This window comes from Panthera tigris, chromosome E2 (genome assembly GCF_018350195.1).
Source record: "Panthera tigris isolate Pti1 chromosome E2, P.tigris_Pti1_mat1.1, whole genome shotgun sequence".
In the NCBI taxonomy this organism is placed as follows: domain Eukaryota; kingdom Metazoa; phylum Chordata; class Mammalia; order Carnivora; family Felidae; genus Panthera; species Panthera tigris.
Genome location: NC_056674.1, coordinates 42,064,707 through 42,077,823, shown reverse-complemented (window position 1 = coordinate 42,077,823; position 13,117 = coordinate 42,064,707). Strand labels below are relative to the sequence as shown.

The 13,117-nt window shown below is 51.0% G+C and overlaps 1 protein-coding gene across 1 annotated transcript; it reads right to left on the bottom strand.

Moving 5' to 3' along the window:
- Nucleotides 1-4: 4 nt before the first annotated feature.
- Nucleotides 5-7,247, bottom strand: CMTM3 (CKLF like MARVEL transmembrane domain containing 3). The gene is made up of 5 exons (XM_042970116.1): nucleotides 6,989-7,247; nucleotides 3,785-3,940; nucleotides 2,682-2,777; nucleotides 2,164-2,284; nucleotides 5-638 (listed from the first exon to the last, which is right to left on the bottom strand). Exons 1-5 carry the CDS (start codon nucleotides 7,145-7,147, stop codon nucleotides 610-612), a joined length of 561 nt encoding a protein of 186 aa, XP_042826050.1. The 5' UTR covers nucleotides 7,148-7,247; the 3' UTR covers nucleotides 5-609.
- Between the last annotated feature and the right edge of the window lie 5,870 nt (nucleotides 7,248-13,117).

Sequence of the window (13,117 nt, the reverse complement as noted above, 5' to 3'; positions counted from 1 at the left end):
CCTCTCTCTGCCCCTTCCCTGCTCATGCTCTTTCTCTCTCAAAAATAAACACTAAGAACAAAAACAAAAAGAAACGAAGAGGCAGCTGGTACTCCTTGAACAAAAGAATCTTAGAAGGATTATTCTCCACAAAGTGCCTGTTGTGAGCAAATGCAGACAAACCCCCCTGGGGCCCAGCAGGTTGGCCTTGTGGTGGTTTCTGCCCTACATCTACCCACCCCCCGCTCACCCCCTGCCAGCTTTGCAGCATGAAATGCCTCCCGTAACAAGGCTCCATCAGCTCTGTCCCCTTGTGCTGATTTTTGGCAGGGAGGTTACAAGGCTTAAGGTCTGCGGGGCAGAAATGAGAAGTGGCAGAATATTCACGAAGCCCCTGTGTATGGAGCGGTTGGACAGGGCTAAGCCAAGGGGTGCCGATTGGTATGCTGGGCTTGGGAACGTCACCTTAGGGCTGTGAGGAGGCTGGCTCCGTCAGCAACTCCCACTGCTGCTGAGGTCACAGCCTCTCTCCCAACACACACGGTCCCCTGACCACGTCCCGGCTCTCCTGGTTAGAAGGTGCAGCAGTCAAGGCCCATGAGGCTCGGGTTGCCAGGGCAGGGTAGGCCTTCAGTCAGAGTCAGAGTCGGAATTCTCTTCTGAAAGGAAAGGAAAGCAAAGAGGATGCTTGCTGGGAGCTTCCAGACCAGCGGTGCCTGGAAGCTGTTTCTGGGGAGATTGGCTGGGTTTCTGGCTGTTGGCTGGAGCTCTGGACTCAGGTCCCTCCTGCAGCTGACTGTGAGGGTGGTATCCACTTGGTGTGAAGGCCACCCTCCCCCCAGCACCCGTGCCTGGGACCTGGGACAGGGACCTGGGACAGGCGGTTGCTGTCACCTCCAGGGCAAGGCCACGTGGAGGGGGTGGAGCCCGGATGCCTCTGCTCTAGGCTCTCCCCTGTCATCCTGGGCTATTCTCACTTTGGGGTGTCAGGGAGGTATGTCTGCACCCCAAACCCAACCCTACTCTGCAATTCAGCAGGGCAAGGTGGGGACAGCTATTTTCTGGCCCAAGAAACTAAAATATACTAGAAAATCAGGAAGCCTCTTTTTAGCCACCTTATAGTTTCCATCCTCCTTGCCCCAATCCTAATTTTATATAGTAATCAGACACATTTTATAACGTTAAGGGCCTATCTATGAGGTGTAACTCCAAGGTTCCTAGAATCCCAATACTGAAGAGTACTCTATAGAGCCTTCTGGAACCTTCAGGAAGGAAAAGCACCTAAGTCATAAACCTCCCGTACCTCCCCCAGCAGTGCCAATTGCTATTTTCAGGGAGGGACCAATCTCTGTCCCTTAGAACCCCAGTCAGTCCTCATACTGTTCCTGGGTCATGGACAAGCTCAGAGAGCCTCCATAAACCTTAACTCCCTGTGCCAAGGGCTGGAATGGCATGACTTTGTGGTTTTGCTGTATTCATTCTAACACATAAGCTAGGAATAATTTTATAGCAAAAAAAATTACTATATATAACTATGTACCTTCAAATATTTAAAGCTCACAAAATATTCAAACACATGTCTCCACTGCTACTTCCTACTCGTCCACTAGAGTGGTTGTCTAGAAGCACCCATAGCAGGCAGGCAACTGGTAAGCAGGTCACAAAGACCTAAGGAAAACATCTAGGAACATTTAACCTAGCTTTAGCCTTAGTATGGGATGGGACGAGATGTGCCTCATATATTTTTAGCAGAAGGGTGGGTTCTGCTGGCTCATAAGCCTGACTGAGCTTGTTTCGGTGCTGCAGGTAAGGAGGAGAGCTTGGTTCTCTGGTCCCTGAGCCACAGGCAGGAGAGACTGGGGTGGGGGGTGGGCAGGTGCATTGGTCCGAGCCGGTGGCAGCTCTGCAGCCCAGTGACTGGCTACCCCTGGGGGCTCATCAGCGAAAGTGTCACAGAAGAGGAGTGCCAGGCCTGCCCTCAGCTCACCATTCCTGCAAGGGCAGGGTCCCTGGAGAGCCAGCTGCATGAAGGAGCAGGAGAACCAGGCTGCGAAGACACTCTCGGCCTGTGGGGATGCTCCTCTCCTGGAGCCGCAAACTGGCTGGGTATCCCTCAGGGAGAGCAGGGTCCCCGGGGGTGATAAGCCACGTTCCCAGGTAAAAACCCACAGGGTGGCCACCCACCTTCTGCCTTGTCAGCTGTGTTCTCGTCTGTGGAGTCCCCTTGTTTGAGAAATTTGGCCACGTCATTAAAGATCAGATAGAAGTCAATTGCAAACACGATGGTGGCAAAGAAGCCAAACACCTGTGGGATAGGACACAAGGTGGATGGAGTCCGTCATCAGGAGCTGGGAGTCCCTGGTCCAAGAGCCTGGGAACGGGGGGGCTGGCCCGAGAAGCTATCGCCTGGCTTTATCTGCTTGGAAAAGCAGCTCCGATTGGCAAGCACAGACCCCTCCCGGGACCGACAAGGAGGAAAATGAGCTGTTATCTTGGCTGGGCAAACAGCCTTCAAAACTCAGGGTGGATTTAATCTCCAATAAGAGGACTTTGGAATAGCTGAGATCCACGTGAAGCCCCGAGGGGCCTAAGCTGGGACAGACTGTGCCCCAGCCACGGAGTGTCCAAGGGGCATCTGGGGTGGGGTGAACCCAAGGGGGCTTCGCTGGGCCACCCCTTCCAGGGAGAGGGCGGCTACTCACCCCAGCTGCTTTGGAAGCCCCGTCCGAGTACTTGGCAACAGCTGTGATGGAGATGGCGAAGTAGATGAGGGCTGCTGTGACACAGCGCAGGAAGTCCTGGGGAGCGGTGGGCACAGTCACTGCCCTGGCCTCCCAGGAGTGGAGGACAGCACTGGGGAGGGGCAGCTGGGAGCCCGGGCAGGGGACAGGGGCTCAGAAGGGCACCAGGTGGCAGGAATAGGGCTGGAACCCACTGTTGGCCAGGGGATGATGGGCCCGGCAGCCTGGAAACACAGCTGGCCCCGCAGATCTGGCATCCTCGGGCTCTCTGTTTGCACCTGGTCCTCGTCCCACCCCCATTCCTGCCCCTGCCTAGGTGCCCCTGCGGGCTTCGAGCAGCTGAGGCTGCCTTGTCCCCGGTCCAGCTGGCCATCCACTGCCCCGTGGACAACAGGCTGCACCTGCCCTGTGGCTTGGCCCACATGCAGGTCTCCCTGTTCCACAAGAAAGGGGAAGTTGGAAACCTGCTCATCTGCTCCCTGCTTGCTCTCCAACGGGGAGATCTGGCCCTGGGCTTCACTGTGCCACATACTTGCGGCAGATCCATTTATGCATCATGGTTTCTGCTCCCCTGTCTCTACAATGGGGGCACAGGTTGTAGCCCATCAGGAAGTATATGGGATACAAAGTCAAGAGACCAGGGTCGAATGGCAGCCTTTCTGCCCCTTTTCAAACAGCAAGGTTTGAGGTGGGGCTCTGAGGCCTCCCAAGGTGACAAAAGGAGTTGCCAGATGGCTAAGGCCTGGGCAAGCCCCGCAAGTCCTCAGTTAACCTGCCTTGCCCCTTTGGAAATGGCTTGAATTCCTGCAGCGGAGGCTCATTCCGGCAGGCCCAGCTGGGAACACCAGCGCCACCTGGTGGCCAGGGGCCATGATTCCGGCTAAGGTTCCCTGCCTCAGGGAGGGGCACTGGAGGCCCTGGAGGTTAAGGCAACCTGCTCTGGGTCACGCGGCTGCTGAGTGGTGGGGCCTGGCTCCAACCTACCGCAAACAGCCCCTCCAGCACAGTGAAAGGTGAGGGCCGAAATGCAGTCAAACCCCTCCCTCCTGGGGCCCAGCCCTCACCATCATGGGCCAGCACAATCCCTGCCACTTGTCATTCAGCTGCATGGCATCAGCAAAGAGGAAGTAGAGGGCCAGCAGGAACTCCAGTAGGGGTGCCGCGAGGAAGGCGGATGCAGAGGATGCCACATAGCAGACAAAGGTGATGAACGACAGACCCTGGAGGTGAGGCAAGGTAAAGTCAGTGCCCTTGCACAACCCCTGGCCCAGTGCTCTGCAGTGAGGAACAGGGGAGGTGACCTGCCCACAGTCCCACAGCTGCCAGGATTAGAACCCTGTTGTGGGGGCGCTGGCCCACACCCACGCTGCCCCCTAAGCCCCTGGGCATGGCTCTGCATCTGGACCCTACACCAGCTCCCTGCCAGGACCCAGTCAGGAAGCCCCAGCTTCTCATGTGTGTCCAGCGCCAGCACTCCCCACCCCCACCCGGCCAGGCTGCCTCCTACAGCTGCTCACCCCACCCCCACCCCAGCGGGCTCTAAGGCAGAAACCACCCAACAGGGCACCCAGCTCAGATGGTGTCCAACAGGGCAAATCAAACCTAAGCAGTCACTAAGCAGGAACCAGTTTCAAAAAAATTAACCCCAACTCCCCAAAATGTAAATGTTAGCTGAAAAAATATATAAATCTGGAGCTTTAGTTAATGATATGCACGCTGAAGTGTTCAGAGGTGAAATGTACTGATGCGGGCAAAGTATATTTTTACTTTGCATCAAAAACTAAATTCGCTTGGTGGACGGGTAAATGGGTAAGATATGTGATAAAGCAAGCATGGCGGTGGGTATATGGGCATTAACAGTAAAACCGTTCGGGTTTTTTAGAGATTTGCAAATTTTCATAAGAAGAAAAAAACATCCAGGAGGGAGTGTTGACCCTGACACTTGAGGCCCTGCTGCATCACCCCTCCAGCCTTTGTGAAAAGGGCACACTGCATTAAGGAGCAAGAATTGGAGTTCTCCGCAGCCCTGCACATGTGCTGTGGGTGGGAACTGATTCGGGAAGATGCGGAGGCCCCTAGCTAGTTCTGCTAGTTCTGCAGACCATGTGGTGCGCTGTAGGGCAGACCACGCTGACTGGCTGCAGGGCAGACCACGCTGACTGACGGGGCTGTTGTTCCCCAGGCCAGTGCCCGCTGAGGTCTGTGGGATGTTCACAACCACCTATGCACAGGTGCTTGCTCACAGCCCACTTTACAGTTGAGAAAAGAGGTGCAGACAGGTGAAGTGACATTTGCTCAGTGTCATGCAATAAAAAAGGCACCAGAATTTGAACCCAGGGCTGGCTGACCACACAGCTGTAGTTCTTGCCCCACGGTTGTTGGCCTTTATCTGTCCTGGTTTCTGTCACTATGGCTGGGCTGGGCACAGCATGCCCATGGTTGAGTAGCTTGGAGTGGGGCCTAGGGGCCCTGGAGGGACACCCAGATGCCACACAGGAAACACTGTGGCTGCTTCAGACAAATGCACTTCAGACAAATGAAGAGATCCCGGGGAGTCCCCAGGGCACAAGTCAGCCCTGAACATGGCCATGGAAGTAGCTAAGTTCAAGTGGAACAGATGGGAAATAAAGGCATAGAGAGAGGTCTCCCAGGAAAGCAAGTCCATGGGACCCCGACCAAATCCTGTCCCCAGCTGTACTTCCTCAAGAGAGGGCTGTTCTTGTGTCTCTCCCCTTCCTGTCCACCGCCCCCAAAGCCAGATTTTGGGGATTCCCCTCTCCATTCTTGTTTCCTCATTCCCTAATTCCTGGTGGCTACTTCCTTGCCTTTCCCGTCCATGTCAGTCTCCCTACTTGCTGGGGCCTGGAGGCAGCCGGAGGTGACCAGAGGGAGCCAAGAGGGACCAGAATGGCTCCCCTGTGTCTTCAGTGATCACCCCTAACCCTTCCTCCCCACTTCTTTATCTTCCTAGGTCTGGATTCCTGACACCCAGCTATGCGCCAAGGGCTTCCTCTATGAGGTGGGCTGAGTGGGTTGGGATTGGGGCCCCTCAGTGGCCTGTGGATTAAAGGCTTCTCTGCAAAAGAGGTTCCCATCAATTTCCAGGGCTGAACTGGCATCTGTCCGCTCAAAGTCTGCCTCCTGCTTGCTGAGTCAAGTGACTGCGTCGCGGGCTGGGGACATCTGCCCCGGGCAGTAGGAAGAAGTGTGGGGGCAGAAGCCTCCTTCCTCTGATCTCCACTCCCATCCATGGTGTCACCCAGCCCTCAAGTGACCCACCTGTCAAATCCCCTATGCTCTGGCCTCAGCTTTCTTGTCTGCAAAGTGGGAATAAGGATAGGGGCTGTCAAACTGCTGGGAAATCTAAGGTACAAGAGCTCCTCCCTACCTCGCCTCCTCTGTGCCCGGCCTCTTCCTCCCCGGTACTGCACGGAGGCCAGCACCAACCCCCCACCCCACACACTTGACTGCGCCGGAGTTTTCGGAGTGTCCCGAAGACAAAGGCCTGACGGGCAGGGGTGGGGGTTGCGAAAAGGAGGAAGGACTCGGAGGGGGCGGGGCGGCTGGATCCGAGCGAGGGAGGGGAGGAGGAGGATGAAGTCACCCGGCAGGGTTCCCGCCCCGGCCCCGTGCACCCGGGGGGAGGGGTCTGCCTGCGAGCCTCAGCCTCACCCAGTCCCGGGGGTCCCCTTCCCACTACCCGCTGTTCCCCGTCTCAGCTGGCAGGAGTCCACTCTGGCCTCTGCCCCGCAGCTCGAGGCCCGGCCGGCCCTCCCTGCGCCCAGGAAAGCGGGCAAGAGCGCAGAGAACTGACCCTGGCCCCCCACCCGAGCGTCGTGAAGCGCCGAAGGGGCCCAGTTCCTCCCGCGGCGCAGCCAGGGATGGCAGGAGGGTTTGCGGAGCGGAGCGCCCGCGACGGAGGCCAGAAGATGCAGGGACGCAACCCGTCTCGGGGGCCCAGCGAGAGCGGGGGCGCCCGGAGTCACACAGAGCTGGGTTGGGTTTCCAGTGGCCCGGCCGTCGCGTGGACGCGACCCGGCCCCAGGCTTCTCGACGGGTCCCCCATGTTGGTTTAGGGAGCCGGGAGGGCCTGGATTCAGACCCCATCTCGCCTCGGTCTCGCGCGCTGAGGGTCAGCGCCACCCGACGCCTGGGGAATGCACCCAGATCCGCCCGCTTTCCTCGGCTCCGAGGGGTTGGCGGGGCCGGGAGTCTCGACGGCTCCTCCGCGGACCCCGGCCCCAGCCCCGGCCCCGCGTCGCACTCACCGATTCTGCCAGCAGGAGGCGGCCTTTGAGCGAGCAGAGGTAGGCGCGCGCCGGCAGGAGGGCGCGGAGCCCGGGCATCGCCGCGCCCGGCGGGGAGCGTCCGGCGCGCGCCGGGGCCGGGTCGGGGTCCGGGTCGGGTTCCTGGTCTGGGGGCCACATGGCGGCGGCGGCCGGGACCGAGGCGCGGCCCCGCTCCCTCACCCCGCGCCCGGGAGGGAAGCGGAAACCCAGACAGTGCGGAAGGAGAAAAAGGCGAGACCCGAGAGCGGGGAAGCATCCCCCCGCCGCCCCGCCCCCGCCCCGCCCCTCCCCTCCCCTCCCCTCCTGCTCTGCCCCCTCCTCCCGTCCTCTCAGTCTCCCGCTCCCCCGCCGTCCCGCTCCCTTCCGCTCCGCCCCCCCCCCTCTTCTCCTACTTCTCTTGGCTCCCGGCTGCCCTTTCTGCGGTTCTTGGTACTGGGCTGGGGCCTCCTTAGACGCCCGCACTCTCCCCTCACCCGCGAGACCTTCTTAATTGCCGTCCCTGAACACCCCGTCGGGGCTTCCATTCCCTGCTTCGGGCTGTGTACTCGCGCTGCGCCGTCTAGCTTCCTGCCCGCGTCACTGTTTGTGTCCGGGACCCAGAAACCGAAGCGCCCAAACTGCAAGACCTCTGTCTGGTCTCCCTGCGGCTTTGATCGCGCTGTCAGCTCCCCGACCTCACTCTCTCTTTCTCCCCTAGCTTGCCCTCCCATCCCTGGCCAGCCCATCTCCTGGGCCTCTGCATTGGCTGTCCTGGCCTGCCCTCTGCTCCCTCTCCCCGTTCATCCCTGGAGGACACCCAGATGGCGCCTGAGCCCCGGTGAAGGGCACTGCCATCCATCCTTCCACCCCAAGATCTGAGCCTGGGGCTGTCCTCGTTCTCCCTCACCGTCACCATCAGTCCGTGACCAAGGCCTGCACATCTTCATCTTCTAAAGCTTTGTTTCTGTTCACTTCTCACCGCCACCAAGGCCTCGACTACGTCCCAGAGTACTCCTGCCTCCTCCCTGGACTCCTAGGAGGGTGTCTTTAAGAGGCCTCTCTGCTTCCTTCCTTGGCAGCCAGAAGGATGCTTAAATCTGCAATCAGGATCACCTCCATTTCCCTTATCCCCCAAATCTTGGGAGTTTCCCATCTTGCTCAGAGTCTTGGTAAAGAGCCTAAAACCATTATCTCTTGCTGTCCTCTGCTGCTTGTCTCTCCCACTCATAGACTTTCTTACAGTTTCTTGAACAAGCCATGCTCCCTCCTACCACGGGGCCTTTGTACATGCTGGCCCTGCTACCTGGAATGCTCTTCTCCATCTTGTTATATGATGAACTCTTTTTTATTCTGTGGTCATACTGTGGTTTCACTTCCTCAAAGAAGACTTTGCTGATCTCTCCCACCAGGTAAGAGGTATTCATTTGCTCATTTATTTATTAAACAGCAGTGCTAGAAAGATTTCATTTGCAGGATGCAAGGGAGCCTCAACTTATCTGTGGGGAGTGAGTGAACTAAATGTGTCCACAGATCCCTGAATAAAATAATTCCTGGTAATAGATGTCTGGCTGGTTACGGCTGATTCAGAGGGTTGCCAGGAGCCTGTGTAGAAGAAAGAACTAACAAAGGGCTAGGAGAGGAGACAGATTGTGGAGAACCAGGCCCTGGTGTTTGGATCTTACTCTAGATTGCCTGGAAAGAGGCCAGGTGAAGGTTAGAACAGAGGACAACCTGATATCAATCAGTGTTAATTAAATCACAGCTCAAAACTGTAACTCATTATTAAGAAGAAAACACCCCAATAACTTAAATGGGCCAAAGTTTTGAACAGATAATCCAACAGAGATATACGATGTCCAGTAAGCACAGGAAAAGATATTCAATATCATCAGACGTCTAGGAAGGCAAATTAAAGCCACAATGAGATACAATTTTATACCTATTAAAATGGCTTCGTAAAAGGGGCTGCTACTATTGCAGTGCTGGGGAGGCACCGTGGAGCAGCTGGAACTCTCCTACACCCCTGATGGGGGTGGAAACGATTACCTCCACGTCGGAAGACAGTTTGACAGTTTACTAAAATATTAAACAGAGGCCAACCGTATGACTCAGGCATTTTACTTGTAGGTATTTACCCAACGTCAGTGCAAAGGCTTGGACGTGAATGTTCACAGCAGCTGTCTTTTTCGTAGCTCAAACTGCACACCGTCTGGTGGTTCATTATAGCAGAGAGAATAAACTGGGGGGTATGCATACACTGGAATCCTTCTCAGCGAGAAAAAAGAATAAATCAAGTTTTAAAAATATTAATTTATTTGGAGAGAGACAGAGACAGCAGAGGGGCAGAGAGGGAGGGAGAGAGCAAGAATCTCAAGCAGGCTCAGTGCTGCCCACGAGGAGTCAGCTGCCAGCCAGGAGCCTAATGCACTGTTCAAACCCACGAAGCCTCCAGATCATGACCTATGCTAAAACTAGTAAGAGACTCTAAAGTGACTGAGCCGCCCAGGCGCCCCAGAAGGAAGAAAGCATTGACAAATGCAACAATATAGATGCATTTTGCAGATACTATGTTGAATGAAGGAAGCCAGGCTCAAAAGGGACATATTGCAGGACTACATTTTTATGAATTTCTAGAACAGGTGAAACTAAGCTGTCGTGACGGAAGTCACATCAGTAGGGGCAGGGGGAAGCTTTCTGGAGTGCTGGAAGTGTTTTTTATTTTGACTAGGGTGGTGACTACACAGGAACATACACTTGTCAAAGCATATCAAATGCACTTAAAATGGTTGCATTTTATGTCATGTAATTCACCTTTCACCTTACTGAAAGGGAACTCATACTCACACAAAATGTGGTGACTTACCCGGGTGGCTGAGAGAGTCCAGGGAGAGGGCAAGTAGAACCCAAGGGGTGCCCCTGCTTGAGGTGACTGGATGCCTGTGACCACTGTCCCTCCCACCATGGGCTGTGAGCTCCATGGGATCCAGTCATATAGCCCAGCGCAGAACCTATCACATAGGATGGCAGCAGGAAGTGTCTGCTCTGGAATGAAGGAGGGTGGCTCTCTCTATTCCTTTTACATTCCTGTGTAAGGAATATTTTCTGTTTTTCTGATTTATTTTAGTCTTTGGGTTATAATTAAATACTATCATGCTTAATTTTGTTGGTTAAATTGTTTCATCGTTGGCCTTTATTAGCTCCTTCAGGTGGGCTCCTGTGTACCCATCCCTCATCTTTTTTCCCTCATTTGCTTATTTTCTGACCCTAGAAGGTGCTTCAGGGTCATATTGTATTCTCCCCATTTCAGCCCTAGAGTCAGGGTTCCTCCAGGAAACTCAGGTTCTTTTATTGGAGAATGGTATTTAGAAACAAAACCCCCTGGGCACTGTTGATTTGCGTTTCTCTAGTTATGAGTGGATCAAGGGTTTTTTTTTGTTTTGTTTTTGCATATGTAACAGCCAGTTGCTTTTGCTCTTCCGAGAACTGCTTTTCACATCCTTTGTATGTTTTTCTATTGTCTGTTTAAAAAAATTGATGCATAAGAACGCCTATATTCAGGAGATTATGAAAGGAGATTTCCTTTTTCTGAAATGTGAGTTATGAATAGTTTTTCCTGGTTTGTCATTTGCCTTTTACTTGGCACTTTTGCCATACAGATTTTTCCTTCTAGAACCTGGTGTTTTTTTCCTTTAATCTAGGAATGTGATGACTGACAATAGCAGTTTTTTCTTTTTTTCTTTTTTCTTAATTTTTTTTTAAATTTTCATTTTTTGAGAGAGATGAGAGCACTCGAGCAGGCCCTGTGTGGGTGTGCAGGAGGGGGGAGGGGTGGTGGTGGGGAGGGGTGTCAGTGGGGAGGGGCAAAAGGAGAGGGAGGGAAATCTCCAGCAGGCTCCGTGCCTAGCACAGAGCCTGACGGTGCGCTTGATCTCGTGACTCTGAGATCATGACCTGAGCCAAAATCAAGAGTGGGACGCTTAACCGCCTGAGCCACCCGGGTGCTCCAACAGCAGTTTTCCTGACTCACCATCCTTACATTTGTGGGATGTACCTTTAATACCCATAGTGTTTTGCTCTTTTGATAAACCTCTGGATTCATTTTGCTAGTATTTTATTTGGGATTTTTGCCTTTGTTTTCATAAATAGAATTGACCGCTAGTTTTTATTTCGTTGTATTTTATTTCTTGTGTGTTGTGTTGCGCTTTATTTAGGTCTTTCTTTTTTCCTAATGAAGGCATTTAAAGCTATAAATCTTTCTTTGAGGACCACTTAGGACACATCCCCAAAATATTGCTCTAATTTTTATTCACTTCTAATTAGCTTGTAGTTTCCATTTTAATGTCCTCTTTAACCCAAGAATAATTTAAAAGGGTATTTTAAAGTTTTTAGTTAGAGAAATGTTAGACTTTTCTGGTGAATTTCTAATTTTATTATTTATTTTATTTAGAGAATAGGTCTATATGTTCTCCTTTTTTGGAATTTGTTGAGATTTTGTGTCCTGATAGTCAAGTTTGGTAAATGTTCCATGTGTGTTTAAAAAGATTGAATAGTCTCTCCTAGTTGGGTACAAAACTTACCTATGTATCTACTATGTATCTTTTTAATTATGTAATTGAAACTCTCTGTATACTTACCCTTCTTTTGCTTGATGTATTGATTTACTGAAACAGATATATTAAAGCTCCTCACTAAAGTTTTCCATGTATTACTTTTCTTTGGATTTCTAATGTTTTCTTGTTTTTGTTTTTAAGTTATCATGTTGGATGAACAGGAGTTAACATATGTTTTGTTCAGTAGGATAGCAATTAAGAGCATAAGCCAAGTGTTTAAATCCCGGTTGTACGACTTTCTTCTCTGTCCTCAGTTTCTCCATTCACAAAATGGTGACAGTGACATTACTTAAGTCGTATGATTACTATTAAAAAATGTTTATATATATATATATAAATTTATTATAAATTTAAAATTTATAAATTATTAATTTATGTATTATAATTTATGTATACAATTTAGATTTATTTATATATTTATTTATTTATTTAGACAGAGAGCAGGAATGTGTGTGTGTGAACAGGGCAGAGGGGCAGAGAAAGAATCTGAGGCAGACTCTATGCTCAGCACGGAGCCTGACGCAGAGCTGGATCCCACAGCCCTGGGATCACGACCTGAGCCTAAATCAAGAGCTTGGACATTGAACCGACTGAACCATCCAGGCACCCCAGTCATATGATTATTGTAAGGATTAAATGAGATAATACATAAAAATATCTTAGAATAGTACCTGGCATTTATTTATTAACTATAATTTTGATATCTCTGTTTTCCCTAGTGAATGCTGTTAGCTTTTGATTCTATTTCATTTAATATTAATTTCACCACACCTACTTTCTTTTTGTTGGCATTTATATATCTTGTCTCTGCTTTTCTCATAGAACCATTTAATGCTAAAACTATCTCTCTACTACTTTTGTTTTATGTTGCCAACTTTGATATGTTGTATTTTCATTTTTGTTCACTTCAAAATATTTTCTAATTTTTCCCAAGATGTTATCTTTGAACTGCAGATTATTTGGTGGTATATTGTTCAATTTTTAAACATTTGGAGATTTTCTAGTCCTCTTTCTGTTATTGATTTCCAGTTTAGTTTCCATTAATTCCATTATGCCAGAGAATATACTCTGTATGATTTTAATTCTTTTAAGTTTATGGAGATTTGTCTTATAATTCAGGATATGGGCCATCTTGGTGAATGCTTGCTGTACACTTGAAAAGAATGTATTATTGAGTGAAGTGATCTATAAATGTCATTTAGATCCAGTTGATTTGTGGTATTTAGTTTTTCTGTATCCTTGCTGGTTTCCTGTGTACTTGTTCTATCAATTACTGGGAGAGAAAAGTTGACATCCTCAACAATATGTGTAGATTTGTCCATTTTTTTGTTCAGTTCTTTCAGTTTTTGCTTTATGCGTTTTGAGGCTCTGTTATTAGGAAGATTTAGGATTGTTGTATTTTCATAAAGTGGATTTATCATTTTATCCTTATGTAGTGTCTCTTTTATCCCTGGTGATTTTGTTTTTTTGCTTTTTGCTTTGTATGACGTGAGTACAACCATTACAGTTTTCTTTTGAT